Here is a 13,418-nt window from a genome sequence, read left to right as displayed (position 1 = left end):
GACTCGGTTTAATTTGCTGGTTATTAGCTGCTCGGGTTAATTCTCAGCATTTTAACTAAAGAGATCTGGCCTTCAGCACAGAGTCTTCGTGCTGGTAATTAATAAGGGGGGGTAAATAGGAAAAAAAATCGAGGAAGAGGGGCAGCGGAGATAGAAATAGAGTACGCTGCCTTTAAAATTTAAATGAAATAAATGATGGCAGTATGTTAATTATAAAAGGCACGGAATTAAACATGAAGAACAAGACGCTCGAGGAAAAAAAAAAAAAAAAAAAAGCACAGAAAATGGCCATTCCCGACAGCCCCGCCGGGGTCCCTGCGGGACCATCCCTGCTCTTTCACCCAAGGGTGTGTCCGCTGGAAAAAACCTTGGCAGGGCGCAGAACTGTGGGGTCCCCACGGCCCCGACCCTAACCCCAGCTCCGGGCCCTGCGCACCCTCGGGGCGAGCCCGGAGCTGCCCGAATCCCACCCAAAACTTGAGCCCGAGGCGCGGTATTGACCCCGAAACTCTTGCCTGCTCCCTTCTAAATTTCCTAAACCCACCCAGCGTTATGATTTGCTGGAGGGATATCTACATACGTGTTTTTAAATCACTTAAAGCCTTCCCTGTCCTTTTTTTTTTTTTTTTTTCCCTCCTCCAGCCTCCAGCCTTTTGTTTTATCGCGCCACGGTGTCGGGGATGCGACGCTTTATAAAAGGCGGAATTATTTGGGGGCCCTTTGATTTTATTTATTTATTTTTTTTTACTTTTATTTTTTCCAGGCGAGGGCTCCGTGTAGAGGCTGGGAAATATTGATCTGGGGGGCAAGCGACATTTTTGAGCCGTGTAGAGGCCTGCTTTGGAGGCACGTCGCGAACCACAAGTTGTGTAAATAGGAGACCGCAAAGCCCAGCCTGCTCAGATGCTCCAAAGCGAGGAGCCGCAGAGCTTTCTGATGCTCTTCTCCTTACCCCAAGACGGACAGAAATACATCCCCCAGCCTCCCCCCCCCCCCTTTCCAATGCCAAATTTTAGCACCCAGGGCCAAGCAATCCCATGCTCGGGGAAGTCTAGCACATTCTGTCGCAACAGCTTTTCCTCCCCAATTTGCGCCCGCACATTCCCAGCGGCAGCACAATTCTGCAGGTATTTCTCCTTTCGGCGCCTTAATTTATTTTTAATTGAGAGGGGGAAAAAAGGGGAGGGGAGGGAGAGGGGGGGTCTCCCTCCCTGCCCCTTTCATTTATTTATTTTTTCTCCCCCTGGCTGGATGCGTGTCTGTCTGCCCAAACAACACAAAGGTTGTAATACAACCGGATGGAAGGGAAATTACTTTATTCACTTTACAAACCACCAATAAATTTTATAACAGGTAGTTAAAAGTTACGAGGGGGGAAACTACGACCACAACAGCTTCCAGAGCACAATGGAGACCCCATTTTCCAGAGAGTAGACAAGATAATAAATTCCATAATGTGAACAGGAAATTTTATCCTTGCAGGCAGAAAGTAACCTGTGCACACATTTCCTCGGCAGCATTTCGGGCGATCACTTCGCTCTTTGCATCAGCCCCGTCTATAAAACCGCCTCCCCTCTCCCTTTCTTGGGTCCTGTATTAGCGAGGCTATTTTCGGGGCGGAGGATAAAAGAGTCCCGCATATGGGGGGGGATAGAGGGGGGGGGAGTCTGGGAGGCAAAAATAGGACGAGCTGGAAATGGGGCAGAATCGCCTTTTCTTCCCAAGTCTGGCTCGCAAACTTTCCCCCCTTCTCCGCCCCCGCTCCCCGGCGCATTTTCCTTGCCACCCTCCTTCTTCGCCGCAATCCGCGCAAAAAAAAAATTTAATGCCCGAGAAATTCGTTGTCTCTAAAATATAATCTGTGCCCATTTTCGAGTATAAAATCTAAACGAATTTTTTCGCCTAATGGATGCATTATCACACAGCGGCTGCTGTGATTAGAATAATAAATTAAGGCAAAATAAGCAATATGCTCAAACTCAGCTTTTCAAGGAATTATATTTTTCACAAATCACAAATGGAGATCCGAAGGAAATTTGATTGGCTAATAAAAAGCGTGGAATAGGACGATATTTCTTACTTCAGGCGGGTAGATGAGTCTAATTTCAGTAATACCGAAGCTATGATCATTTCTGAATAAGCCACTTTGTGGAGAGCGAATCTTCTTTCAAATTACTTTACCCCATAAAATGGTCTCTTCTCTTTTTCTCTTGAAATGATGGAGTGATTACAGAAATAACTGGATGTCATCTGAAGATGCGACTCTGTTGTGTTGACTACAGAACATAAACATTTACCCCAAAACTAACTGCTGCGGCTGTAGTTTCAATAATTTAACTCCAGACCCTTTTGATAGATAAATGTCATTCCGTAGTATTCGTTCATATAAAACTACTTAGATTTGTGGATTTAAATATGATGGATAGAGTGCGGATACAGCTTCTTCTTTTTTTATTATTATTATTTTTAAACACTTTGATAAGTTTTCTCTATCCTTTCCCCCTCGTTGGGAGCAATGTGGGTATTTTCTATGCGAAGGCTTTATCGCGATTTTTTTTTTTTAAGTAACATAGAAGATTTTTTTTTTCTCACTGAGTTTTTTATCGCTCGAATGAATGAGCACACATACATCCTATGATAGCAAGTGGAGGGAGAAAAAATCCCTTGTTGTAAACGCTGGATAAATATGCCCCAAGAAGAAAGCTCTGTTAGAATAAACCACTCTGTTTTATGACTAATAAAACTGCTTACCTTACGTGCCTGCCCTCGATATGGAAAAGTCTAGAATAAACCTTATTGGTGTTTTTATGCATTTCTTGGGAGATTAACGCCCGTTAACGAGGACATTACAGGCTCTGCGATGGAGGGGAAATATGCGTGTGGTGGTATTTGGTGCAATTCGGAGTGTGCACACACCGGAGCTGCACACACGCATCCCTTTGGCGTTGCACACGCACGCACACGCGTGCACACGCATACGGGGGCTGCGGCGGCTCAGCCCCATCCCCAGGCAGGATCCGACCCCGCTGATGCGGCTTTCGGTGCCTTCCCCCCCCCCCCCCGCCACCCTCGTCTACCCCCCGCCCCATTTACGCTGGCATTGCAGGGGCGTCCGTGCTGCATGCCATGGAAATACGGGGAGAAAAGGGGGGAAAAAGTGGGTGTGGGGGCACCCACCCGAGTCCCTTTTTGCTGTGCGCTGCACAACTTGGCTATTTCTCCTTTTCCAGCCCTCCTGGGCAGAGTCCAGCAATTTCAAGCACTGAGGCATTTAAATCCTTTAAGCTTGGAGGGGTTTGGGTTAAGAATGTCTGAAGCCCACAGACGATTCTCCAGACATAGTTCAGTACATCAGGCTGCATCTGAGGAGCCTTGTGCTTTCTTATCTGCAATATCTTGGTAAACATCCCGTCTACTTCTGCATCCCTGGGCTCTATATGATGTAGACCATTTATCAACAAGAAGAAAAAAAAAGGAAAAGGAAAAAATACAGATAGACCTTTTTTTTTACAGATCAATAAACATCGTTCAACGAAATGAGGCTGGTGATAAAGGAAATATTTATAAAGTTCACCTTCTACCCGAGAACTATCAGAGAGACCTGAAGGCATCACCGCCAGGTTTTGCCGAAAAAAAAAATAATAAATATATATATAGAGAGAGAGAGAGAGAGAAATAAATAAAGGAATAATAATAATTAAAATGTATTAATAATGCTAATAGTAGTAGTAGTGGTGGTAATAGTAGTAGTAATGTAGTAATAGTAGCAGTAGTAAAATAAATAATAGGTTAAGCCGGGGATGGTCTCCGTGGGTAAGGAGGTATGGCTTTGGGGGGCTAAGGGGCTTGGATTTTGCGTCTGGGAAAAGAAAGAAAGAAGTGAATAAACTGCTTGCTCGCCAACTTCATTTTTTTGGCGTCTCTCGCCAGCTTTTCCTATAGGGAAATGCGTTGCCACACAGCCCCTGCCTGGTGCCCAGACCTCTAAAGCCCGTCTGATTGCACACCTAATGCCTGCCCAACCTCGCCAACATTCGCCAACGACCGCCTGCGAGCACCGAATTGCCCCAGGTCTGGAAGGAAAACTGCCTCCCCTGCCCTGCTGGCACCGCCCGGGCACGGGGGGGACCGGGCAGGAGCGGGGGGCTGCACTTCCCCACCTCCCAAATGTCATTTCCCAGCTGGGAGAAGCAAAACCCCCTCGCACACGCTTAACGCCCCTCCAAACACACAGCATTCCCTCCCAAAAACAGCTTTTCCCACGGCGAAGGAAGACTTAGCACTGCAGTCATTGCAACATCTCGGGTTTTATTCTTCTTTTATTTTATTTTATTTATTTTTTTGCAGTCCTACAGCTTCAGCCAGGCAGCATTCCCGGCGTTATTCCCGATTTTCGCGCAGCAGAGGCAGGAGGATGGATCCTGCTGCGCCCCCGCGGTGCTGCCCACGCCAGATGCGCCCATTGCCTCGCAAGTTAATGCCGGGGCTGGGGGCTGAAGGGTGCCAGGAGGGGCTGGGGCACGAAATATCCCCCAGAGCCCCCTCCTCGCCCATTACAGCATGTCCCAAACAAAGACATAGCACAGCAGGCAACACAGTCCTTTTAAAATCTTTTATTATTATTATTATTATAATTATTATTATTTACGTAATGTCTCACGTATACAATACAAATCCACGGTGTCCAGAATTTATTTTTTTTCTGGCTGAAATTGCTACATTCAGAGGTTGAACACGCAGAACTATGCTTTTACATAAAACAAATGACGATTTTTTTTTTGTTTCGAGCATGTTGCATTAACAGATAAGTCAAGACAAATAGATAACTATACATTCAGTGCAATTTAGTTCTACACTACTTTATAAGCACAATAAAATAATACAATACTGTGCGTTCTCAACTAGGCAGTTTCAGTTGTTGGGATTTTTTTTTTTATTTTTTTTTTCAAGAAAATAAGCAGCAACAAACGACAATAAAACCGCATTACAAATACTTTCAAAGCATGACTCCTTCTATAGGTAGTGATAAAGTACAATACAAGGTGTTTTTTTATTTTTTTTTATTATTATTTTATGCTACTTAGTAGCTTGCATCAGGGCAGAAACACAGCTCTCTCTCTTAAATAAATTCTGAGCAAGTAAAATTTAGGATATGTAAGCCCCATGTTGATAATAGATTTGATAATTATTGCAGGTTTTCCCTTTAGGTAGTACATGAAGAATTTCGAGTGCTCACACAGCCAGAGGGTAAACAGCGCCTATAGAAATGAAGGGGGGGGTGATTTTGGCCTATCTTAGGGAAAAAGGCATTTTTTTATATACAGCCAGAGCCCGCTGGAAATGGTGCGGGTGTCTGCGGGCGCTCCCAGGTAGGGTCGCCCGTCCTTATCCCGTCCTTATCTCGCAGGGGCTACAGGAGCGGCCCCTAAAAGGGAGAGGATAAATGGCTTGGGGGGAAGGAGCTCTGCCCAGCCAGCCCCTACCCGAACAGGCTGAGGAAGCTGGAAGCACCCTCGCACTTCCCCTGGGGGCAAAACCAAGCGAAAAAGGCAAAGTCAAAGCTGTTCAAATAAATACATCTGCACCCATCACTGGGTGCAGCGAGGCAGGGGGAGCAGGGGTGAGCAGTGACATTTGCTTCCAGGCTTGCTTTGGGCTGCTGGGTGGGGGTTGCTTGGCTTTGCTGGATAATTTTTTTCCCCTGCTGTTGCAGTCAAGCCAACGATGTATTTATTGAACTAAAGACGCAGCTATTAAAAAAAAAAAAAAAAAAGAAAAAAAAAAAAAAGAAAAAGGAAAAAAAAAAAGAAAAAAAAAGGGGGGGGGAGAGAAAAAGTAGGGGAAGTTTCTATGACAATAAAAAAGGCTACAACTGTTTGACAGGTAGTTACTGCTGTGTGAGCCTCTCCATTCTATACTCTATAAAAGCAAATGACCGTCGTAAACATCTCGATTTATCATCTGCCATAAAACGAGACTTCAAGGGGCTGAGAAATCAGTCCTTGCTTTCTTCTTTTTCCTCCTCTTCTTTTTCCTCTTCTTCATTCCCTTCTTCTTCCGTTTTCTCCTCGTCCCTGGCCCCCGGCAGCTTATCTTTGTTGTTTTCTTTTTTCCACTTCATCCTCCTGTTCTGGAACCAGATCTTCACTTGTCTCTCGGTCAGTCCCAGGGCGTGAGAGACCTCAATCCGCCGCTTCCGTGTCAAATACGGGTTGAAGAGGAACTCCTTTTCTAACTCCAGGGTCTGGTACCGGCTGTAAGTTTGTCTGCCGCTGCGTCTTCCGGGAGCTGTAGGACACACACAAAAAAAATAACTTCGTGGCTCTCCCCCCTCGGAGGCTGCGCTCTTCCCTCCCCCGGCCCTCCTCGCCTGGATTTTCCTAGAGAATCTGATGCCCCCCCCCCCAAAAAAAAAAAAAAGCCCCCCTTCAGCCTTTTTGCATACTGAAGGCACTCCGAGAAAGTCGCTGGGTTATTAGGGTTAATAATCATATCGCTGCTATGGGGGCTGCTAATGTTAGCTAGCTGTCCCTTCCTGGCTCTTTCAGGGGAATATTGAGCTCTGGCTGCTTTTGGATGGGTGTGGGGACGTGGCTGTCAAGCTCATTCACAAAAGAGATGTTTCCAGTTTCCCAAAAGGTGATTCTGTATGGTGAGTCGTGTTGGCCAGCTCAATTAAAAAAAAAAGAATTTTTTTTTTTTTATAAAGGCTGCATTGTTCACCGTGAAATCCTCCCAGCCTTTCTCTTTCTCCTCCCATTCTCCCGTTCATTTTTTTTCTTTCTTTTTCTTTCCTTATTATTATTATTATTACTATTATTATCCAAAATGTCCATCTCTGTTTTCCTTTTCCAAATCTGGTTCCCAAAATACAGGCTCAGGGTCCTGCTGTTTGATAATATTTACGCCCTGAGAATTAGGATTTTCCATTAAATTCCCTATGCCTGTCCTCTCGGTTATGTATATCTCTAAAGCACACACATACAGAGATGGATATGTGCCTGTGCAAACACAGAGATTGCATTTAAAACAACTCGAGGTGGACATTTGTAGCAATAGTCAAAAAGAAAGAAAGAGGACGTAGGTATGTGCAGCTGAGCCCCTGCACTTCCTTCTGCAAAGCCCTTTCTTAATGAGAAAAACAATGCATTTGCAAGAACAAAAAAAAAAAAAAAAAAAAAAAAAAAAAAAAAAAAAAAGCTTCAGCTTGAAATGATTGCATCCTTGAGACTACCTCTAGGTCAAAGCTTAGATAAATATCATGTTTTCCTCTGCGTCTATCTCCCAGCCTCTCTGGGCCACATCCTCTCTACATTAGCCAGAGCTCCTTCCTATTTCTTTTCTTTCTCTTTTCTTCTTTCTTTTTCAATATTCTAGGCATAGGGGGCTAGGGGAGAAACTTTGGTGCTCTGATTGTCCTTAAAATTAACACTAACCTTCACATGTTTTGAATTAACAAGGCTTCTAGACAACCTTGGTCCTTAGGTGGGGGAAACTTGTACTTTGAAGTATTCAGATTTCTGTGCAATTATCTGGACTTCACATGAGCAAAGTTCCATTCAGCCCAAATTATTTTGAATTTCCCACCCCCTTCTTTAACCCAGGACAGTATAATGTTCTCTTCCACCCCACCCCATAGCTCTGAGCTAAGTTTCCTTTTCTGCTTAAACTTTTATCTCTAGGCTTTAAGAAACAGATGTAAAGTATTAGTAATACTTATACAAATTCCCACCTTTCAGGCTTCGTCTCCAAGCGGTTATGAAAGGCTATATGACATTTTAAAGAGCAGTGTATTATCAACATGCAAATAACCTCGTGGGAGCTGTATCTTATTGCCTATCCTCAAGGCAAGCAATAAAAAACAAGTTTTACTTTATTGTGATTTAAGCCTTTTGCAGGGAATCACCTTGCTGGCTCTCTAGTAACTGCTGTCTTGCTTGCTTTCAAAGGTCTTCCTAAAAAGAAGAAACATTAGCACAAAACTACTCATTCCTTTCATATTTTACATCTACGCCTCTTATATTTATATATATATGTATGCATATGTGTGTACGTGCGTGTGTATATATATATATACATATGTTTGTGCTTGTATATGCATACATACATATATAGATAGACAGACAGACAGACAGACAGAGGGGAGGGAGAGAGAGAGGGAGATAAAGAGAGAAAAAATAAAGGAAAACATTTAAGGAGGAGGAAAAAAAGGTCCTAACCGTGAGGTCTCATCCATGGGAACATGAGACTGGGAGACGAATTTTGATTTAAATGCCCTTGTCCCTCGCTAGAGTTACTGTTGGAAGACGATTTACAGTCAGGATATTGTACAACAGTCGTCTCTTGCTGAGCACCATAAAGCGATTGCCTCGGTAGAGCTTCATATCCATAGAATTTAGAAGCGTCTCCGTGACACGCCAAGGCGCATGGGTTTTGCTGGTATCCAGAGTTGGAGATGCTCGAGGTTCCGTGGTGGAAAAACTCTTGGACGTGGTGTGAAGGGTGCTGGAAGGTGGGAGCAGTAGTGCCCGGACCATACACGAGAGCATGGCTCCTGCTAACACTTTGTGGAAATCTGCAGTCGTAGTAAGTTGGCTCCAGCGATTCACCGCCTTTGTACTTGGAAAAGAGAGGATTTACAAAGTAGGAACTCATGACCCTCGCATGCAAAAAAAAAAAAAAAAAAAAAAAAAAAGGAAAAAAAGGAAAAAAAAAAGACGGCTTTAATTCTAGATTAGTGCGAGATTGTCCCTGGACTGTCTCAAGTCCTGCTTTTTAGTGGCTTTTTTTTTTTTTTTAATGCGATCTCAAAGGCGTTTCATGGTGCCTCTGTGTGTCTGTACGGTTGGTTCTCGGTGCTCTTGACTTCTCTTGTAATCTGTCGGTAGGTAGAGCTCTCTCTCTCAATTTCTCTGTAACTCTGCTCCTTCCCTTTAACACCACAGGCAAATTCCTCAAAATCCCGGTGGTGTGGCTTTTTTTTTTTTTTTTTTTTTTTTTTTCCTCCTCTCTCTCCCCTCACACGCGATATGTACACATCACTCCGCCACACTGAGACAGGCTGCGAGGGAAATGACAGCGATTTGGGGGCGCTCAGGGGGGGTTTGTTGGGGGGGGAGGAAGGGGTGAAGGAAAGGTGGTGTGTGCCGGGGGGGGGGGGGGCACGCACAGAGCCCTCCTTCTGGGGGGGGGGGGGCACCCACACCTAACGAGTGGAGGAGGGTGAGGAAAGGTGCGCATTAATATCCACCCCCCCCTTTATTTTATTTTATTTTTTATTTTTTTTCCCAGCAGCAGCCTCTTCACTGATGGCAGCAAATACATGCGCTGGGAGGTCAGCCTAGGTAACCTCAACAGGTAAAGGGAGCCCAAGCAGCCCCCCCTTGCCCTCCCCATCAACCCCCACTCCCTCCCCACCCCACCCCCCCAAAAAAAAAAAAAAAATCGGGGTGAGCTTCTGCAAGGGCTCAGCCCCCCCCTCCGTGGGGTCGCCCGCTTGCAAGGGGGGGCTGGAAGGGGCTGGGGGGGTGCCCCCTGTTGTTGTTGTTGTCATTGTGTTGGGGTTGGGGGGGGCTGCGAGGGAGGGTTACCTCTGTGGGGCTGGTCCCACCTAGAGGGGGGAGTAAAAGAGGGTGGTGGGGGGGGTGCTTGGAGGCGCAGAGCCCAGGTCCCCCCCCCCTTTTTTTCCATTTTTTTTGGGTTGGTTTTGCTTTTTTCCCCCCTTTTTTTGGTGGGGTGTGTGTGTTGTTGTTATTGTGGTGATGGTGGTTGGAAGATTGGAATCAAACAAGCAAACAAAAGCAAAAAGGCAGCGAGCGGGCGAGGGAAGCTTCTCCTTATTGATTGGCTGCTTCTTGCTGTCCTTCTTTTAAGAAAATAAAGGCAGAAAATTATGGGGAGTTATTTTTTTTTTTTTCGTGCTTCCTTTCGAGCCAACCACTGAAAATCCAAGGCTGGAAATAACAGGGAAGCGTCCTTCCAAGGGAATAAAGTAGACCATTGCTTAAAGAGAGCTACTTTGGAAGAAAGAGGAAAAGTGAGACAGAAAGTATGTGTTCCCTTTTGTGCATGTACCAGGGGGCTTCGCCTGTAAAAAAAAAAATAACCATCGGCATTTTTGTTCGCTCTTGCACATTGGGATTTTTCCGTCGTTGGCAGTGGTGTTGGCGTGCCCCTTTCCCAGACTTTTTGCGCCGTGAGTGACCACTCGCTGCAACCTTTCACTTCGGACACTTCATTTTACGACCGCACGAAGGAACTCAACTCATTAAAAAATCACCTAAAATCACCAGGATTCGCCTTAATTTTTCAAGGCGTGGGTAGGGGAAAGGGGGTGGGGGGGGACACTTCGCAAAGGGATATTTTCCGTAGAGTCCCGAGCCGCCAAAAACATCCACCCCACGTCTGTAAATGACATAGTGTTATACCAGTCCCCGTGTTTCCTTCAAAAGTCTACAGCCCTTTAAATGTTTCCCTCATGTTCCTCCACAAAAAGCAGCCTAATTATTTTCAGAAGAGACTTGGGGAACTCTGGCCGATTTCAAGTGTGGAGGGAGAAAATCCCACCTCAGCTGCGCTTGCAGAGGTGATATTAGGTGTTTTTCTTCCCAGCAAAGGTCACATTCTCGATTTTTTTGAGGCACGGGGTGGCTCAACCCTCTGGTGAGACAGAAACTGGATTTTTTAGCAGCTCCTTTCCCAAGAAGAGGAAAAGGCACAGTAGCCACTCAGTCCATCTTTATTAGATTTTCAGAAATAGGGGATGTATTTTTCCCTTCAGAAGGGCTACATATGTTAGGCTTTTCCTCCCCGTATGCAGACAATGAGCTGTGCAGGAGAACAGTGATTTTTCCACCGCCTATTGTGAAAACACTTCTAAAAAACAAGCTGCATTAGCTGTGAAGAAATAGTCTCCATACCCGAATAATCTCAAGGACGGCACAATGACCATATTCATTTATCCAGCACGCACCCACCTTCGTCTCCCCTTCCCCAGATTCCCCTTTCCCTAGAGAAACCCCCCAAAACAGAAGAAAAGGGCAGCTAGGGACAGAGGCTCCTTAATTAACAGCTAATAGTCGAGGTAACTATTTTCCTCGTCTAATCAATAGCATTTCTATTTTTAAAATCCCAGTGCCTGCCCATGCAATAAACACTGCTGTGCAAATAGAAGGATGGGAAAGCACAAAAAAAAAAGTTGTCAGATATGGGCAGTTCGGGCTGCTATCGGGAAGAAATGCTGCATTTTTCAAACCTTTATCCCCGGACTCAGTAAGCAAAGGTGCACCGAGTATTTCAACAGCCGGAATCATACCTAGGCTGGGAAATAAATGTTTGCCTTCAGTGTCTGTGAAAGAAAGGATCCCCCCCACCTTTCCAGGTTTCATGAAATAAGATATATGCGATTGCCTACTTCATTTTAAAGGAAATATCTTGACATTTAGTGTCTGGGGAAAGTGCTGCTCTTTGTCTCTACTGTTTTGGCTGTGTTTGGAGGTGTGGATGGGTGTGGGGTAATGTGCCTTGCGGGTGCATGCGCTTCACTCTGGCGTTAGCGGTGCGGCTGTATTGTACTTTTAGGTGCTTCATTGTACACTCACGGAGTTTATTTTATACCCCCCCCCCCTTCCTGCCCTGACCTTCACTGGAAGATGTCATTCCCTCCTTCCCCACCCCAAAAAGGAAGAGGCTTTGGAGAGATACGTGACGTGAGTCAATAAAGGAGAAAAAAAAATAATAAAAAATCACGCTTGGATATAGGCAATTTCTCTGCAAGCATTTTTATGCATTTATGCGCTCCCCGCGCCGTCAGATGTCAGCCCTGAGCGCTGCTCCGCGTTAAAATATACATATATATATAAAGGGGAAGAAAAAAAAAAAAAAGCAATTTATATTTTTCTCAGCGCGGTGCAAAGCGGAGGGAGGGGGTGGCGGTGAAGCCAGGCGGCCCCGTGTCCCCCCCATTCTTTTTCTTCCATCCCTCCCCAGCCGGACCCTGCGCGGGGCCGCTCCGCGGGCGCGGGGGAGCCGCGGGTGCGGGGCGCGCTCCCCGCTGCGCGCAGCCCCGCGCTAAGATTGGGCAACAGCGCCATCTCGCGGCCGCCGTGGGGCGCAGCGCCCCGGGCGGTTTGGGGGGGCCCCCGCAGACCCCCGAGGGTCCCCGGGCTCTGCGTTTTAACCGACCCCCCCCTCACCTCCTTCTGTATCCCCCGGGGGGGGCGAACGGAGCCTCCAACAGCGCAGCGCGGCGGCGGGGAGCACTATATAAACACAAGGATTTTTTTTTTTTTTTTTTGGGGGGGAGGAAGACTGTTTTCCTCTTCCCCCTCCCCAGTCTTTCACCCATTAAAAAAAAAAAAAAAAAAAAAAAAAAGGCAGCACAATGTGTGTACACACGCACGCAGGGCCAAACAAACCCACCAGATGTGCCACCCCCCCACCCCCCTCGCAGCCTCCCCGCTTTTATCAGTTTTGGCTTGGGGTTGGGGTTTTATTTTATTTTTTTACCTCCCCTCGTCCGAGGGGGTCTGTTGTTTGTAGCTTGTAGACAAAACATTCCAATAATCCGGTTTCAAAGAGAAGAGCACCCACCTTATTTAAACCATAAAGCAATTAAAGCCAGACGTCTAGCCAGATCTAGGGTCCTGTTTTGTTCGCTCCTATTCAGCCCCGCATAGCAGTGAGACAAACAGAGTTGTAAAAGTGGCATTTTTTTGGCTGCGGAAATGTACCTATGGACAGCTGTAGGGTCCTGTCGGTTTTGTGTGCCTTACAAAAGGGCAGATTTGAAACCCGGCACACACAAACCACACACGCACCCGACACACCGAGGACCTTATAGACACGCACGTATATTAAACATACATATTTCTATCTCCGTGAGCATGAGCTCAGCCACAAGCACATCTTTACCTCTCTCCCTGGGCAGAAATACATGTGCATGTTCACCAGCGCAGGCACACAATAGCTGTATCAGTATGCGTCTGCACACACGCGCCATATGTCAAAGAATGCCGAAATTGGAGCATTTTGATGCATTAATCCGGGGAAAGGCTGGCCACGAGCTGTGCTGCTCTGTGATGGCCGGTTGCTGTTTCTTTTTTCCTTTTTTTTTTTTTTTTTTTTAATCTTATTATTATTATTTATTTTAAACCACACTGGGGTTTTTTCGCCACCGGAGGAGGCGAGGGCTGCGGTGGCGGAGAAATTCAATGGCTGAGCCGCACCAGCGCAGCCTCCCAGCAGGGCCAAATGGCATTTTATAACTGGTGCAACCCTGCACCGGGGGGTGAGGATACCGGGGGCCTTGCACATGAACTAAAACTGCGGCAGGATTTTAACCCAACCCAACCCACCACCAACAAAAGAAAGCCCCGGCAGCAGCTCGGTGCAGACAAAGGGGCATCTCCTCCGCTGCC

The 13,418-nt window shown here is 46.2% G+C and overlaps 1 protein-coding gene and 1 long non-coding RNA gene across 2 annotated transcripts; one reads left to right on the top strand and one right to left on the bottom strand.

Moving 5' to 3' along the window:
• Positions 1–4,848: 4,848 nt before the first annotated feature.
• HOXC8 (homeobox C8) lies at positions 4,849–8,889 on the bottom strand. Its single transcript, XM_084499829.1, has 2 exons — positions 8,220–8,889; positions 4,849–6,288 (listed from the first exon to the last, which is right to left on the bottom strand). Exons 1-2 carry the CDS (start codon positions 8,653–8,655, stop codon positions 5,996–5,998), a joined length of 729 nt encoding a protein of 242 aa, XP_084355955.1. The 5' UTR covers positions 8,656–8,889; the 3' UTR covers positions 4,849–5,995.
• LOC311424542 lies at positions 5,998–10,288 on the top strand. The gene is made up of 4 exons (XR_014686132.1): positions 5,998–6,256; positions 6,549–6,652; positions 9,295–9,357; positions 10,159–10,288. It is a non-coding gene; the product is annotated as an uncharacterized lncRNA (long non-coding RNA).
• Positions 10,289–13,418: the final 3,130 nt, after the last annotated feature.

Source organism: Aythya ferina (genome assembly GCF_964211825.1).
Source record: "Aythya ferina genome assembly, chromosome: 28".
In the NCBI taxonomy this organism is placed as follows: domain Eukaryota; kingdom Metazoa; phylum Chordata; class Aves; order Anseriformes; family Anatidae; genus Aythya; species Aythya ferina.
This window is presented reverse-complemented; position numbering and strand designations above follow the sequence as displayed.